Below are 19,327 nucleotides of genomic sequence, written 5' to 3'. Positions count from 1 at the left end.
ATCCTTGTTAATTATATTCCCTTCCAGTCAATGCTAGGATATAATTTTTAATTATATCCCCTTCCAGTCAATGCTGGGATATCCTTGTTAATTATATCCCCTTCCAGTCAGTGCTGGGATATCCTTGTTAATTATATCCCCTTCAGTCAATGCCGGGATATCCTTGTTAATTATATTCCCTTCCAGTCAATGCTAGGATATAATTTTTAATTATATCCCCTTCCAGTCAATGCTGGGATAACCTTGTTAATTATATCCCCTTCCAGTCAATGCTGTGATATCCTCATTAATTATATTCCCTTCCAGTCAATGCTGTGATATCCTTTTTAATCATATTCCCTTCCAGTCAATGCTAGGATATTTCTCCCAATTACATTTCTTCCCAGTCAATGATGGGAAATCCTTTCCAGCTATAGCCCTTTCCAGTCAATGCTCGGATATCCTTGTTAATTATATCCCCTTCCAGTGAATGCTGTAATATCCTTTTTAATTATATTCCTTCACAGTCAATGCTGGGATATCCTTCCAAATTATATTCCCCCCAGTCAATGCTAGGACATCTTTTTCAATTATATTCCCGTTAATCATGGGATGTCTTCCCGAACATATCAACTTGGTGGATCCAATTATATCTCCCGTTAATGTTGAGACATTCTTCCCAATTATATCCACGTCAATGCTTCCATCGAATTGGCCAGTCTTTTATAATACAACAACACTACCTTTACCGCCATAAATGTACACAATGTTCTCAAATAAAGATTCATGGATTAGTCAGTATCAAGGTCACGTGTGAATTTGCTCGTTTCGTATCACGTTATTGACATTAAGCAATATATCCCATAATTCTGACACGTGGCAAACAGATACATATGTGACCATGTCACTTCTGTACATATGGCGACCATCTTCGAGTGTAACCTTTGACCGTATATGTTATCTGTATATGGGCCACACAACTTGTTTAAACCAACCGTCAATGAAAGTCACAAAGCATCGAATACAAATATAATCGTATTAATAACATGTACTTTTGTTTCATTTGTAATACTCTTGTTTCAACCAAGGGGTAATGCCTTGGCAAGACAATACGGGCTGCCGCCAGTACGTCAAGATCTTTTTCGAAACAGCGAAAATGAATACACCTTTTTATGCGTAAAATATACACTTAGATACAGACTAGATTTAGTTTTGGTTATTTGTTTTATATGGTACAAGTCGAATTTCTTAAAGCGCGGTAGTCGTCGCGCTGCGCATGTGCGAGATATACGAGTCTCATATAAACAAAGATGGTGACTTTGATTGTTGCGCAGATCAACGAGTACAAACTGACACGTTTCCAAGCTTTAATTAGGTAATTTTCATGTGATTGGAAGGTATCGAAGGAGTCACCAGCGGAAATCAGTGCAAGTCGCGCCGAGATAAAACCTCATACTTGTGATTTCCATTTGAAGAGCGCATTGGATTGTGGGTAAATCAATGTTTATCAACACAAATGTCGAACATGCACAGCGCAACGACTACCGCGCTTTAAGATTCAACATGTTTTTTGTTGATTTCCCTTAAAAGAAGAAGCAGTTTTTCATAATTGGAGAACGCTTTATGTTGATTTTCAAATATTAGTTGTTGAAATTAGACAAATTTCATGACTCAAAAGTGAAAAAGTAGCCCCCCCCCCTCTTGAGATTCAAAACACGGACATAATTTTGTGGCAGACACACATCCAAATCTTTTGAACTGAAGTACCTCCTCCTTATATCGAACGGAGTAATTTGTATAAGTGATACATATAGTACACTGAATACAAGAGACCACAGATAACGGAGAACTTTGGCCTCAGTGCGACTGCGACAGTCAACACCTCACCCTGGCAATATTGACAATGTTTTGGTAGTTGTAAGGAACAACTAACTATATACGGTTCATGCACTTTATTCTACCGCGGCGTTACTCACGCATGGACGGGCACGTGACCTTAAATATAATGTACTCGATAGCAAGGTCGGCGAGTATGTTGACAACGTGATTGACAACAGGAAGGGAAGACGTCGCTACAGACACTATAGGCCCCATAGCTGTCGGCCTAACGACGGGTTTCATTCGGAGATCACAACAAAGTTTAAATAGTTCAATTGTTAGACTTTTAATTTTAATTTAGGAATAAAAATATCGTTTCGCCGTGTATTGCAGTTGACATACACTATTCTGCGACCACCATTGGCTCAGCATTGTCTTCTTTTTTTTTTTACAAAAAATCGGAATAGGAATATTATACAAGACGAGGAAAAGACATCACTTGCATCAATATTTTCATTCATTTGCCGCCAAATGATGTCTGTCGTTTTAAATAAATGGAACGTGCCTCGTTTACAGAGCTGTTGCAGACAACTCATCGGCTTTACGTCATTACTCAAGAAGAACAACTACCATGGCCACTTAAAGTAAATTAGCGTAAGTATGACATAGCTAATTAATTCACAATTCAATTCATATGCCAGACTTGATTCTAATTGGCTATTTTTTTTGCATATCGTGCAAAGGCAACGATGTCTTTTTAGAGTGACGCCACACGTGGTCGATAAAATAAGTCTGTCTTGCATAATTAATGCGACAGTAACGTCACTAAATATATGCCCACCATTGCAAAATAGAGTTATTCATAGTACCGTGAGCGTGTATCGGCGCGCCATAGTGGTATGGCCTTATAGTGTACTGTATATGTATTGGCAGCGCGCTAAACTTGACACTGACAGATTCGGTATGTAAAAGGAGTCGCCGTGATCTTCAACAGTTCATATGCATGACCACAAGACGTCACACTTCGTAGTACTTTCCAGAGAAATTAACGTTCTAAAATAATTAAACATGACAAAAAACGGCGCATGCTGTTAAAAATTATGGCTGTTGTATGTTAACAATGCCTCGAGAAATTTCCAGGATGTGTGACATTTAGAGGGTCATGCAATGAGGCCTATGCAAGTATTGTTAATCGAATTGACTAGTCTTACGGTCCGCGTGTCGGCTTATCGTTGAAGTGAGTTTTTGTGCACGCGTGTCCCAGATGGAAGAATTAATCTCCGTCGTATGGCATATATATATATATATATATATATATATATATATATATATATATATATATATATATATATATATATATATATATATAAAATGGAAACAAATCTGCTATTATGATATTTAACGGTCGTCTAGGGAAGAATATGAAATACGTTTTTTCACAAAAACTTGAATGCGTAGCTATTACCTTGGTAATACTTTTCAATTTATAAGACGTTTGGCGCAGCTTAAAAAATAATATACGCTACAGTAGAACAAAAAAAATGGCAATAATTATTGTCAGCCAACACATTACTGGACACTGTGTATTTGTATTTGCTTCGTTATGTCACTGCAGTTCTATGTCGTATCAAGCTTATCCTGTATATCAAGTGACAAGTTCAGAACCGATCTCCATGTTGTGTATACTCTTTCCCTGGTGGAACGAATAGCGAGAAGCTCACCGTAAGACGTTTTAATTCACAAAATATGTGTATGCACAATTATAATAAGATATGTCGGTGTTTTCCGGCAGCACTGGATTTTCCATTGTAATACCTCCAAGTGCATTTGTACAAGGCGTTGACAGTTTCTTTCCATTTGGTCCTCGTACTTGAAATGACCGTGACATTATTCGTACAATCGCCAAACGCAAGACTACATTACATGTATATACGTTACAGTACCGGACCACAGACGTTCATAGAAATATACAACAGTTTGGTACTAGGCGTGGGCCGGACCAATCAAATACACCTTGAAGAATGACGTCATGGGGGCGTCAGTCTTTGCTATAAGTCGATACAGACCTACTGCTACACTCAAGAATGTTTTCATGACCACTGTGCAAAGAAATCAACAACAATGGAACCTACCAGAAAATACACAAACTGTCATGCTTACCTTGGATATGTTCAACAAGACGTACTCAACTACGATTGAAAGTCTAATGGACAGAAACCCGGTCACATCGCTAAAATTTCATTTGATGATTTGATATGAAATTTAGCTTAGTTGGGCAGCTACATTTACATTTATCAGCTACATTATTTATTCTTGAGGTCTAAAAAGTGGGAGAAGACCTTGAGAAAATATTGGTTGTTTGACAACCTTTAAAGACGGCGAACAGATTTTTAAAATTAAAACTTCAACATAATTTGCGTGTAACACTAAACGTGAAAAAGTACCGTAAATCGAAACATCCAAATCCGGCGGAGAAGAAAAACCGGAAAACAACAACAATCCATGAGACAACATGGGCCCAGGTGCCCGTGAAAGGTAAATGTCTCCTACTTGACACGTCACACCCGCTGTGTTGTCTCTGTAACGTCCGGTAAAAGGTCGAATAAAGTAGCTCAAAGCAGCACAGCAGCAAATATATCTTTAACCACGTGAGAAGCCGGTATATTTTATAGTCGTAATGTTGGCCGTAGGACTTCTTCAAAATTGAACCCAATTTCCAAATACCTTTGTGCATAAGTTTGTGGTAAGCAAACATTCTCTTGAAATGTCATCTTGATACAATAAACAGGCTCTGACATACTGCATGGATTAGAGGGTGAAACCTTATGCTTATAGATGCCGGAATGTTACCACAATGGCACATTACTTAGATTGGAGCTTTGCTTCAAGTTCGGGATCAATTGAGCACTCAGTCCAGGTGTGGGGCAGTTGTGTCAGGGTCGGTCGTATCTTCAATGTGAAGTTCACTTGGAACTTTTGCATTATTTAAAAAGCTGACGCCATCTATCTATCTATATATATATATATATATATATATATATATATATATATATATATATATATATATATATATATATATATATATATATATATATATATATGCAGGTGAAATTGAATGTCTGTTTTTTTAGGATCTGTTAAACAGAGTCTAGCATTATACGAGTACCGTCAGATTAGCAAGCAAGAATGCACAGATAGTACCTATTGTATCGCCCAGCGTCTTTGACTGTTCACAATACGAAAAAGATTCCAACATCGTTGGTTTGAACCCTATGGTCTTTAACAAAAGAGTGACGTAGTGATATTTCCTTTTTCTGTTTTTTATTTCGAAAAGAACACACTGTGTCACTGAACTACTTTTCACACCAAAAATGGATTAAATATGCATGCAAATGGCGACTTTTGAGTTTTAACATTGATTCCTATGGCAAAAAGGTCTCGCTATATGTCACAAGATGGGAAAACCATTTCTCGTAATTAAACGTTTCAACCCTGCAACGGTAACAAATTACTAGCGGACATAGTTCCCATTTTAGCATTTTTTGTCAGACAGATTATCTCCAAAAATTAAAAGAAACGAACATTAATAATGCCTTCCTTATATTTTCGTTGATCTTATGTCACGTGGTGATAGGATATTTTAGCCGCTCGAACTGTAACATTCCCAGGCATGAGTTATGTCGGAAAAAAACCGAGATTGGTAACAATTTGGGATTCTGACTGAGAATTAGCCAGCCAATGAGATTGATTTAATTTCAATCAATTGACAAGCTCGTTCAATCATCATGACTAATCAGCTCGGTTATCTGTTCACCAATCACGTACAAGGCCATATCCATTCTAACAAATCACGTACAAGGCCATATCCATTCTAACCAATCACGTACAAGGCCATACTCATTGTAACCAATCATGCCAATATTTACTTTGAGTATATAAGTAGGAGACGAAACGTCACTTCTTCAGTTCGTTCAATAAAGTCATCTATTGCAGTCCATACGCGGTTTCATTCTTCCATTCCTGAACTTGAACTTCCTCTTTTTAACAATTCCCACAAGTTATACAGCGTATGAAATGGATTGGGAACCAGTGGATTATGTGTCACAAAACGAGGGGTGAAACCTAGTGATTGACGCATAGTCTAGCATACGATTTCATTACTGGTATCCAAATTATCACACACAGCGTTATTGGTCTTTGCAACATTTTTGCATAAAATCTTTAGCAACTTAGGGATGAGATGCATCTCCTTAACTAAGCGTTTTAAATGAGCTAATAGATAATGAATATGACATGTAAGACATGTCATGTTTTCTATATTCAGAAAGGTGGATCACGTGGCAGCTTATCCAAAATGCTCATGATTGGCAGACGTGAGTTCAAATTCTATATACCTGAGGTTGAAAATTTGAAAAAGGACCATCCTTACCCCGGGTGAGTATGCCACAGACTCAAGGCTACATCCACGTGCCAACATTCATTCACTAATGTATGCGGTTGTGGGGAAATCTTTGTTAAGGTTAGTAATACACAACCCGTCCCACAACCATGGTTTATCCCACATCGATATACGATTAATCCCATCTGGTCTGTCCCACCTAGTAATACATGACCTATCCTACAACTATCCCACTTCAAGTATATACCACTTCAATATGTCGTTAATTATCCCACTTATGGATATACGACTCATTCTACAACAATATATGGTATATTCTATGTTGATGAAGGGCACATCGATGCTCACGTTATCTCACATTTTTAATAAGAGCAAATAATTTTATTTCTGTTTTTTGAATAAAATAGTTGCATAAGCAATGCACCAAAATGCCTTTATATCTATATATGGCTATATATACATACAGCCGTACTGCACTGGCTGTGAGTTGTATATATAACTGAAAATAACATAAACACTAAAGCCGTCGAAGTACGGGTAATATTAATAAGAAACAAAAAATGTTTAATCCACAGATAAACAAGTTGGACATTTTTATATCAAATAACAAAACAAAACAAAACAAAACAAAACAAAACACCATGTTTGTTGTTCAAAGCAAAATCAGTTGAGGTAATGTCTGAGTAATGGTTACGGGCAGGTGAAAGTAAAAACTATCATAGTCGACCATTTTGAATGAAATTGTAAAACTCATGTGTGCCAGTACCCCATTATGTGAGATGTTGATACCAAATTTGAATGAAATTGGTCAAGGCATGCCTTGGAAATGATCCATGACATTTTTTTGGTGCTTTAGGCGATAAAACAGAGCCAATATTCCGTCAAACATAATTGAAACAAAAACATATCAACGTGCAATGTTTCAATGGTTGAGAACACAAAAAAACAGGCTGCTAGTCAGCATTTGTGAATCAAATCACAAAACACACTGACGTGCCCCAGTAATCGCAATGAGTGATATTCATACCAAGTTTGAATGAAATCGACAGAGATATATCTCTGAAAAAGTTGATGACATGTTCAAATTTGGTGATATTTTTCAAACGAAAATTCAAGCTAAATCTGTAAAAAGAATTTTTGAGAAAACTTGTAAAAAAGAAAAATGGCTACAAGTGAGCTTTTTTAATCGAATCCCCATAACAAGGACAAAGACCCATGAAACACACACTTATCTTTATCTATCTATCTGTCATCCTCATTCACGAACAATTTCCTTTGAAGTTTATTCATTAAAATCACTAGTAAATAGTATTCATCTTCTGTTAGCTTACAACCAAATAGACACAGTTGCTGCTATGATGAAATGCCATTCCACTTCTTGTTTCTATGCCAAGGTCATGTAAAGAAATGCTTTATTGGGACAACTTCTCTGCTTAAATATGAATCGAAAATTATCCAATATTAAATGATATTAAAATTAATATGCACACATACTGAACGTCATCTCAGCTCCAAGAGTCATAAATGGTAGCCTTTCATATTAACGTATAAAATTTATGTTGAATTTTATCAATAACGTTACACTTACGGATAACACTACAACACTGCCACAGCTCAAAATGCAATATTCGCTTTCTATGGGCCTGGCGTATGTTTTAATTTCAAAGATAAAGACATCAAGTATTAAATGGTTTTTTTTTTCATCAGGGTGGTAAAATCTGAAAACAAACATCAGTGTTCCACTAAATGACACATTTTCTTTTTTCCCTTCAGTCTTAAAGCAATTCTGATTAAACATAGACAGTTTAATTATTAAACCGCCCCCTTTCAATGCGGACGGAATTTCTGCTATGATTATCATAAACGTCACTATAAAACTCTACAAATAAGGCTACAGTAGCAACAATAGAGTTAAATACGGGATCTATTTCTATATTAAATGTACATTTCAGAAAAAATATTTTGGTATAATTTTGTATTTCTCTATTTCTTAGATGGCAAACACTAAATTGACGGTCGGCGCACTGAAATGTGCGTTCAGCCATTGGGTGATTATGACGTCATTTAAGGATTTCCTCGTTCTATTCGAGTATGTGGATGCGGGGCGAAACCATTGTATCTTACACCCGGATACTAAACGGCACCTGCATCCGTACAGATGAAATCTCGTGAGATTATGAAGATGTACTCGTATTTGTATAATCATTATTCAACCGCAGCGCTCATTAATCGTGAATTTTGCAATTACAGACACGTCCGTAACTGCATCCATGCTTATGCAATCTCATCTTAACTGCAACGCTATTTAACACTATCGTGAATTTTGCAATTGCAGTCACGTCCGTAGCTGCATCCATGCTTGTGCAATCTTATCTTAACTGCAACGCTATTTTACCTTATCGTGAATTTTGCTATTACAGTCACGTCCGTAGCTGCATCCATGCTAGTGCAGTTTTTTCTTAACTGCAACGCTATTTTACCTTATCGTGAATTTTGCTATTACAGTCACGTCCGTAGAGGCATCCATGCTAGTGCAATCTTATTTTAACTGCAATACTATTTTACCTTATCTTGAATTTTGTTATTACAGTCACGTCCGTAGCTGCATCCATGCTTGTGCGATCTTATTTTAACTGCAACGCTATTTCACATTATCGTGAGTTTTGCTATTACAGTCACGTCCGTAGCTGCATCCATGCTAGTGCAGTCTTTCCTTAACTGCAACGCTATTTTACCGTATCGTGAATTTTGCTATTACAGTCACGTCCGTAGCTGCATCCATGCTTGTGCAATCTTATCTTAACTGCAACGCTATTTTACCTTATCGTGAATTTTGCTATTACAGTCACGTCGGTAGCTGCATCCATGCGTAAGCAATTTCATCTTAACTGCAACGCTATTTTACCTTATCGTGAATTTTGCTATTACAGTCACGTCCGTAGCTGCATCCATGCTTGTGCAATCTTATTTTAACTGCAACGCTATTTTACCTTATCGTGAATTTTGCTATTACAGTTACGTCCGTAGCTGCATCCATGCTAGTGCAGTTTTTTCTTAACTGCAACGCTATTTTACCTTATCGTGAATTTTGCTATTACAGTCACGTCCGTAGCTGCATCCATGCTAGTGCAGTCTTTTCTTAACTGCAACGCTATTTTACCTTATCGTGAATTTTGCTATTACAGTCACGTCCGTAGCTGCATCCATGCTAGTACAGTCTTTTCTTAACTGCAACGCTATTTTACCTTATCGTGAATTTTGCCATTGCAGTCACGTCGGTAGCTGCATCCATGCTTGTGCAATCTTATCTTAACTGCAACGCTATTTTACTTTATCGTGAATTTTGCTATTACAGTCACGTCCGTAGCTGCATCCATGCTCGTGCAATCTTATCTTAACTGCAACGCTATTTTACTTTATCGTGAATTTTGCTATTACAGTCACGTCCGTAGCTGCATCCATGCTTGTGCAATCTTATTTTAACTGCAACGCTATTTTACCTTATCGTGAATTTTGCTATTACAGTCACGTCCGTAGCTGCATCCATGCTAGTGCAGTTTTTTCTTAACTGCAACGCTATTTTACCTTATCGTGAATTTTGCTATTACAGTCACGTCCGTAGAGGCATCCATGCTAGTGCAATCTTATTTTAATTGCAATGCTATTTTACCTTATCGTGAATTTTGTTATTACAGTCACGTCCGTAGCTGCATCCATGCTTGTGCGATCTTATTTTAACTGCAACGCTATTTCACATTATCGTGAGTTTTGCTATTACAGTCACGTCCGTAGCTGCATCCATGCTAGTGCAGTCTTTTCTTAACTGCAACGCTATTTTACCTTATCGTGAATTTTGCTATTACAGTCACGTCCGTAGCTGCATCCATGCGTAAGCAATTTCATCTTAACTGCAACGCTATTTTACATTATCGTGAATTTTGCTATTACAGTCACGTCCGTAGCTGTTGCCTTCATGCTTATGCAATCTTATTTTAACTGCAACGCTATTTTACATTATCGTAAATTTTGCTATTGCAGTCACGTCCGTAGCTGCATCCATGCCTATGCAATCTCATCTTAACTGCAGCGATATTTAACATTATCGTGATTTTTTCCATTATAATCACGTCCTTGTTTATTCAGTTTGTCTATAACTGCAGTGATATTTTACATTATCGTGTTTTTCCATAATCACGTTCTTGTTTATTTAGTTTGTCTATAACTGCAATGATATTTTACATTATCGTGATTTTTTCCATAATCACGTCCTTGTTTATTTAGTTTGTCTGTAACTGCAGCGATATTTTACATTGTCGTGATTTTTTTCCATAATCACGTCCTTCTTTATTTAGTTTGTCTATAACTGCAGTGATATTTTACATTATCGAGATTTTTTCCATAATCACGTCCTTGTTTATTTAGTTTGTCTGTAACTGTAGCGATATTTTACATTATCGTGATTTTTTCCATAATCACGTCCTTGTTTATTTAGTTTGTCTGTAACTGTAGCGATATTTTACATTATCGTGATTTTTTCCATAATCACGTCCTTGTTTATTTAGTTTATCTGTAACTGCAGCAATATCACATTGTCTTGCATTTTTCCATTATAATCACGTCTTTGTTTATTTAGTTTATCTGTAACTGCAGCAATATCATATTGTCTTGCATTTTCCCATTACAGTCACGTCTTTGTTTATTTAGTTTGTCTGTAACTGTAACGCCATTTTACATTATCGTACATTTTGCCGTAGTCACGTCAGCATCCACGTCCGTGCTTATGCAACCCTGGTTTTACACTATGCTATTATTACAGACACGTTCGTGCTTACGTTACACAATTTTAGCTTCACTGCAAAGCTATTTTACATAAAATGCATTTTGCCATAGCCGTATTCGTAGCTACGTCCGCGCTTAAGCAATCAGTTTTCACATTACTGTGAATTTTGTAACCTCAAATTATTACATTAAAGGGAATAGTCGTATCCATACTTACGCAACCTTAGATTAACGGCAACGCTGTTTCATATCATTACCGCGAATTTTGCCACACCGTAGCTGTGCCTGTGGGAGGCAGTCTTGACTGAAGCGCTATTTACTTTATCGTGAATGTAGCTATAGCAACGTGCATCCGTAGCAGCGTTCGTGTTTTGGGATTGAAGATTACCACCAAACTATCAAATACTAGTATGCGCATGTAGATGTAATTTAATTGCAAAATCCTAACAGGAAAAACACGATACGTTCCAGTCTGAATGTCATATTATGTACACTGATTATCATAATTATTAGAATAATTAATTAACTATATAATGACGTCGAATCGCCTAATTTGCATATTAGTAAATAGTATCCCTAAGATAAAGGATTATATAACATAATACCAAGACAGGGGGCAGAGAAAAATATGTAAAAAAATCGTTTGTATATCTTTACATGCGCTGCGGGCAGCCGTGTATAATTCAGTCTGTATACTAACTGTACGGAACACATGTAATGATTGCAGTGTCAAATGTACAACTGAACGTGACTTTGAAGGGAAGAAACACCGAACGCAAAATAAAACCGATATCGTGATGACTGAAAACAATATACGCGTAAGCGAAACTGTATTGTGTTGGCGTGATGTTTTCTTAACTGCGTGCGTTTGAGTTAAACTATACTGGGCCCTCTCCATCCACTCCGGCGAATTGGAAGCAAGAACACCATCAATCAATCTAATTTGTTAATGAAATTAACCACATAATAATGCGATTTTAGTTCATCTGCGGAATTTTAGTGAATCTGAATAAAACTGTAGACTTAAAGGTTTTGTTTAGAAACAAATACAATATAGTCCGTTCTGTTAGTAGTAACGCAAGTTGATCCATGATAACTAGCACTTACCAGTGCAACTTACCAACTGCTTATAAAATATGCGGTAAGTATGAACTGATAGCACCCACGATGCACAATCGCTATATATATGTGCCCCAATACAAAACGTTTCCAAAATACAATGTATATTCTACAAAAAAAACAGTTTTTTAATAAATAAATTATACAAATGTCCTTAACGGATGTGGAAGATGTCAGGAAATAAATAAATTCATTTTTTCTCAATTCACGAACAAAGTGATATTATGCAACATTGATATCTGGAACAAATCTTCGGTTTGGCGGTCCCTAGGGCGTTCCGTCGACCCGTTGATAGAGTCGAGGGTGGGCAGGCCCTGGGGAACGCACTCGGTATGGTGGATAGTTGGCCAGAAGATGTGAAAAACTTGACAGAGACAATTCCGCCCGGTATTGTGAAACACAAACTAAATAAATGCTTAAAATCGATTAAAAATGAATAGCGTTCTGGCGATAGTTGTCAATTTTGGAGAGGATGAGATGTACTACCTGACTCCGTAGCGTCAAACGGCCGACAACTATAGAAAGAAATGGCATATTTCTAATGTGAAAGATTCGCTTAGCCGATCAAGCGTACATATTGGAAGCGTTTCACTATTACCACCACTACTATGAGTCGTTGTGACTGAAAGCAATCCAAACAACTAAAATCACGTTTATTCTTTGTCTAGTTTGTGGTAACCCGTTCCACGTCACTTGGCGTGGTTTCTTTAGTTCCGACTGTGACCAGAGATTCGGTCGGACCACACGGCGTGCAGTGGCCCCGAGTTAACGCGCTAAATGGATCTATGGAGGAAGGGAGACAGAAACGGCTCTGGAGAGCAGTGTTTTTTTTTCGGGAGTGAAACGTAACACCATTCTTGGTATTCAAACGCTCCGTGCCACAAAGGGATTTCGGCGCAGTAAATGGTTACCACAATGGCACAGCGTCGGCATAGAATAAAATACGCACTGTGACCGGTGTAATCACGGGGACAAAGACGTGTTGTGGCTTTAGAAACGCGAACCATCACAGCAACAGAATACTTGTCATAATCTCCGACAAAATAATTTCCCAGTCTGGCAGATACCTTAAAAGCTAGGAACCTGTTTTGAGTTTTAACAACATTTCGTTGGGACAGAACATACACGGCTGTGCTTGAATAATATTTCAATTGAAACGGTCATCCACATCTCGGATTGAACTAACTTTAAAGGTTATTTTAATATTTGATGTCACACTGATGTATTCACAAGGAAGCCGGGCATTTCACCCTTTACGTTATAGCACCGAGTCTTGTATTTATTGCTAAGAGAGTCCTTCATTTTAGCCATTTCCGCTTCTAAACACAACATCTCACAGCAGCGCGGGGACACGTTGCATTTGCGTAACAGAAGTTAAATATCTTCCGTGAAATAAATATGACGAATATATCACAATTCAGGTCTGTTTTCAATCAGCAAAAAACTGTCGCAAAATAATGATTTGAGATAGATATATGCAAGGCACGTCTCGGACGCATCATTAATATACGGCGGTGAGACTACAGCTACGCGTAAAAAAACACGATAACAATGTAAGCAACGGGCGAGTATTGATCATCGATCGATCGACCGTCGGTCAAATGAAGATGGAATCGTTTGCTCTAATAAGCTGCGACAATTTTATTGACCTCATCGGCATTATACACGAAACACACCTTATATAATGCATTACATGCAGTGATGATGCTAGCTCATATACATAAATAAAAAAAAATACTTCTGAATTCCAAGATAAACGACATATATAATATATAAAATATTATTTTTTAAAACATTGTGGACTGTTTATATTTAGTCTAATATATAATAATAATAATAAAACGATGGTAATAAACTATTGACAAGTATACAGGTATTGGAATACGAAAAAACCCTATATTTCTATGCCATACTCAATGACTAAACATGACAAAAAATATAAACCATTATAAAATATTAGCTTCATATGACGCGTGGATATTATAACGAGATCTGCACAAATCTGACAGTTAGCAGAGGTGTAATATACTCACGTGTGCAACTCTCACGTGGTAGACAACATTTGACTCAGGTCTGGATTTGATATATATAGTACAATATCGCAGCGGTCACTTTAAAATGATATATTGTGTGACACAGTTTGTCTGTCTAGTATCCATGACAAACAAGTAAGCCATTAAATATTTCGACGAAGTAGACATGAAATGTTGACAGTCGCGAGAGAACAGAGTGATGCGGTCACATACGGTTCATGTTAATGTCCGCGTTGGACCTCCAACTCAACGGTGCATACAACAACGCGTTTTCGATCACTCGTCTTCTTTAAAGAACCCCTGGCACGTGACGCTTTCTCTGACAGTGATGGTGATGTTTTTCGCAGTGACGTCGGTTATGAGCACATCGTCGGCCAGTTTGTTCGGCTGCCAGGTCGTCGACGGTGTAAGTGTACCACTCTGCAACCGAGCAGCCAGATTTAACAACGTACACTCGTCGACATTAGCATAACACGGGCCGATTTCATTTTCAAGTGAATTTTCCTGGTCTGACGACGGCGACGACAACGTAGACTGCTGTTCGATGATTTTCACGTTTGCAACTTCCTTTGAGACAGTTTTCTTAATAACGGACTCTTTGCCGTTTTCAACCGCGGGACTATGCTTCTTGCTGGGTTTAACAGATTTTGGACTTTGCGTGACTGCCGCCATCTTAGCGATTCCACCACTGGCAGCCAGTATATCGGGTGGTCCACTCGTCGAACCGTTCACAGCGAGTACACCAGCGTTCTCTGTAGATTTGATGACGTTCACAGGTCTCGAAGATACCACCGTGGATGAGGGTTTTTGCTTGACAACAGTTCCGTCAGATTTAGAGGACAATTTCTTCTTCTTTCTACCTGCCTTCTGCTTTTTGTGTTTACTATCCGTTTTTAATTTCAATTTTGACTTAGAAGATTTCTTTTTCCCATCCTTGTCCCGTTTCTTCTTTTTCCGCTCGGGACTATCGCTTTTTCGTTTCTTCCGTTTTTTCTTGTCCTTCTCCTTGTTCCTTTTCTTTTCCTTGGGTTCAGGCAGAGGCTCGGGAACAATCTCCTCTATTTTTTGGTCACTTTCGTCCACGGTCTCTGGCGTTTCTTCACTAATTTCTACATCATTTTCCTCGTCGTCGACCAACATTTCGTTCTTCGAGAGTAACGACTGTACTTCCGTGTTTAGTTCAGAATCTGGTGAAGAATCTGGTTCATCGTCATCCTAAAATTAAGCAAGGAAAATAAATAAGTATTTAACACGACCATCAAATAATTTTCCAAAATTAACTGTTTTTAACGAAATGCGAGCGATTCGAAACCCGAAATGTCGGAAGCGATTTTAACAAAATGCACTGCGAACGCAGACGGTTAAAGTGAACATTTACCTGGCTTTCTGACTGCGAACGTTTTCGACATTTAACCAGTGGCTTGTCGTCTCTCTCCAGTAGACTGAAATATATAATACAGTATGCAATATGAGCGTTTCGAAAATCGAGAAAACGAGCGAGTTTATTAGACAGGCGCGGAGAAACAACATCAAGCAAAACAGAGCGACTGCGGCCATGATGGTTAATACATTGTAGTGATATCCGATAATAACACACCTCTTTTCGAAGAGAGCCAGCAAACGATCGTCCAAAATATTATCTTCCGGCTCCCATGTATTGTACCTGAAAGCAAAAACATGATTTATATTATCCATAGTAAGCATAAACATGCAAGGGGTGGGGAAATGCGACAAAATGAGAGCGAAAACGCCGATCGCGAGACGACGGCGCAGTGAACGAAGCCCACTTACTTATTCGACCATCCTTTCCATTTAACCAAATACTCGACACGACCCTGCTAGGAAAACCACAGAAAAAACATGTTAGAACGGTCGAAATGGAGGCTGAAAGACGACCAGTCTACAGCCGACGATCTCCGACACATACCTTTCGAATACGTTTCTTCTGAATGCATTCAGCGGCGAAAACTCGTTCGCCAACTTCGGTGAGTTCCATGGCTTCACTACAACGGCACGTTGTGATCGGTTTTCCGAAATCCCCTCATGTCAACACAAGAGAATACGGCATCCCATAATACCATCCAATTGTCTGTGACGTCACTAAATCATTAACCGCTGTGCGGGGTCAGACCAGGTTTGGGTAGTTTTCCGTCGAATTACTTAACGAAATCCCGATATTTTCAAACAAGCAGGTTATTTTGAGTAAATCGATATATTTACAAGCTGCTTTTTTACGTAATGTGTGTGAATTAATTAGCAGGGAAATCCAAGGCGAACAAAATAGCATGTGTCGGGTTCGTGCGAGCCACAAAATACTATGTAGCTTTCATGTTGAGATTGTGAGGTCATCACCTATCGGACTGGAGTAGGGCTAAAGTAAATATGCGGCGGTAATTAATACCAGGGTCCTTGTCACATTTCAGACCACCAAAATAACACATATATATAATATGCCAGTCGACGTGTGTTTTTATTCGTTCATTAAAAATTAATGTTGCTCGTGCATTTAAATACATGTTGAGAACGACATAACATACCAGGACCGACGAATCACGCTGCTTCAATTTTGGAAACTCATTTAGCTGTTTTTTTTAATAAGAGCGAATTATGCAGATTATTTGTTTTTTTTTAATAAACATTATTTTATTATTAGTTAACTGAATAATAAAAAGTAGCAACGACATATTCATTGAGTTCAAGGCAAGATCGGACCCAACCTGAGCGTCGTGCAGTTTAAAAGTTCGCTCTTTATTCAGCTAATTGAATGTTTAAGCCGATGTATTGATATACAAATAATCTGCGATATTTTCGCTAAGTAATTTTCCACTTTTAAAGAAATAAACGCTATGCGTTCGCATCTACTTAATATACAGTACTGTGAGACAATTGCCCCGACGTTTCATTTCTCATGAAATACTGTCACGATAATGATATATTTTTCAACAACATTTTGTGTTAAAAAAACAACAAAATTGTCGGCATTTTCCTTGTAGATTTACCTATTAGACCTATTATATGCATAGACGTGTTGCCAGTGTTCAGTATTCTGAATAAAAATCCACTTTAACATACTAGTAATCAACTTAACAATTGCAATATTTTCGCTAACTGCGAACGGTGTGCGTCGTTATAGATGTAACGCGAAAGCGGTATACGTCAATATATAATACAACACGACAAAAATGATTAAATCGTTAATTTGCTGTTTGGACAATGGACTTGAAATTGAGTGAAAACGACTTTACAGCCTTCGACTGACTAACAATAGGAAATTGAAAACGGGATGTCGTGTAACAGTTCTCTGTCGTTTCCACGGTGACATCATTAATACTTTTAATTAATTATAATTTGTTTAAGCAGCAACGTGAACCATGTCTAAGTTCGTTTGTGCGATAAATCCAGGGACTCATGTTGTTTATCCCCACAGACGTTCATACATAAAGTAATACATTTCTCGGTATTTATTGGACTCAGGTCCTCAATGGTTTTTATTAAATTGTTGTTGTGCGTTGGTATTATTTTTTGACAGCGTTTTGGGTGCACATTTTGAGAGTCGCGAAGGCTAAATCCGTCGCATAAATTGGGCACGCTATCGGAGACGAGCAAATAACTGTACAGAATTAATGCTACTCGTGTTTTTGACCAGTGGGCATGCGTAGATACTTCACTTTCCATATCCCAAAGGGTAGTAATGAAGCGGCACTGTACTCCGTGAAACAGATGGACTCACCGCCGGTACGATTGAGTACAACAATGGTTTTGTTCTACAGGCAGCAGAGGTATTTTAACACAGGCTTGGAATAGTAGTATACAATTGAACAGAGCCAGTGCTGAATGAGTTGGTGTCTTAAGTCCGATTCATAATCGGTGAAATAAAATGTCATGATCACATCCACATTTTCTTTGCGTCATTCAGTGGGGGATTTATAGACGAGGGGGTGCACCTCCTAAAACCGCCATTAATCATACATACATATCCCACAAAGCAACGCGACAATGGCGTCATTGTAAAGGTGTCCCCTTGCCCCTTGTATACACCAAGGGCTATGTCGTTCATTAGATACGACCCGTCGCACAGAGGAAAAAAGTAGACTTTATCGGACTCCATATGCCCGAATCGGTTAAAAAAAAAATCCGAAAATGCGAATATGTTGCTGGTAGCCACTAATTGTATATACATATGCCACAGTCCACAGTGGAGGGAGTGGACATATGCTATATACAAGATACATGTCTGCCAGTCAAAAACTTACCAATATATTTCATGGTAGTTGGTATACAGGCATCGTGTTTTGTCTACCGATGATTGGCATTAAGGTGATTTACACGTTTGGCCGTTAGAGCTGGCGCATTCGTAGATTTACGTTTTTTTTTTACCCGAAACAGCTCACATCTAAGCAGACTAAACAATTATATATTATCATAGCCAAGAATATTGCCCCGTTTCGTGAGAATTTATTAGTGGTCCTTTCATCGTAAAAGTGAACCCTTAAGTGTTTATAATGAACTATCCCAATCAGCAAAGAAACATCCAGAAAGCCACCAAAAACCAAAAACGTTTAGTGCAACTAATTTTTTTTAATGCTGAATTCTGTATAGAATAAAATATTTCGTGTAAACCCTGCCTCATGTGACCCACGATCTTATATTGAGGCCGTTTCACACGAGAAGATTATTAGTACACCCATACTCCTTAAGGTGTATGGTACAACTCGCCGAGCAACGCGACGACAACAACGGTAACACGGGGCAACTAACCGTGGCAACGCGCGACTATTTGCCTGACCCATCTCGGTGACGCGATGAAATAAAAAGGGGGGAACGCATGGTGTCCGATACATTGCCTCGTGCATGTTCATGGTGTTTATTGGTGACCATGAAATTCTAGCATTACTGATGACCAGAGCAAATTGTTTTGATGGATGGAAAAACGGAAATTTCTCACACACAAAACCGGAAACTTACAAATGAATGATGTGAACTATATATAAGGTATTATTATAACCCTGGTATGTAAAATATAGACACTGTTATAATCCTGGTTTGTGAAATATAAGCACTGTTATAATTCCTGTAGGTAACATATAGGCACTATCATAGACCTGGTATGTAAAATACAGGCACTATTATAACCCTGGTATATAAAATATAGACACTATAATTATAACCCTTGTACAAAAAGGCACTATTATAATCCCGG

At 38.0% G+C, this 19,327-nt stretch overlaps 1 protein-coding gene across 2 annotated transcripts; it reads right to left on the bottom strand.

Moving 5' to 3' along the window:
• Positions 1–13,710: 13,710 nt before the first annotated feature.
• LOC102801363 (uncharacterized) lies at positions 13,711–16,214 on the bottom strand. Of its 2 annotated transcripts, none has more exons than XM_006819814.3 (5): positions 16,055–16,214; positions 15,919–15,965; positions 15,725–15,790; positions 15,506–15,569; positions 13,711–15,342 (listed from the first exon to the last, which is right to left on the bottom strand). In XM_006819814.3, the coding sequence occupies exons 1-5, from the start codon at positions 16,121–16,123 to the stop codon at positions 14,404–14,406; spliced, it is 1,185 nt and encodes a 394-aa protein (XP_006819877.1). In that variant the 5' UTR covers positions 16,124–16,214; the 3' UTR covers positions 13,711–14,403. The 2 variants fall into 2 exon arrangements, with proteins under 2 accessions (XP_006819877.1, XP_006819878.1); XM_006819815.3 differs by having other exon boundaries at positions 15,919–15,962.
• Positions 16,215–19,327: the final 3,113 nt, after the last annotated feature.

The sequence above is a fragment of the Saccoglossus kowalevskii genome, chromosome 8 (assembly GCF_978046115.1).
Source record: "Saccoglossus kowalevskii chromosome 8, keSacKowa6.1, whole genome shotgun sequence".
Taxonomy (NCBI): Eukaryota; Metazoa; Hemichordata; class Enteropneusta; family Harrimaniidae; genus Saccoglossus; species Saccoglossus kowalevskii.
The sequence above is the reverse complement of the archived record's forward strand: the minus strand, read 5'-3'. Positions and strand labels throughout refer to the sequence as shown.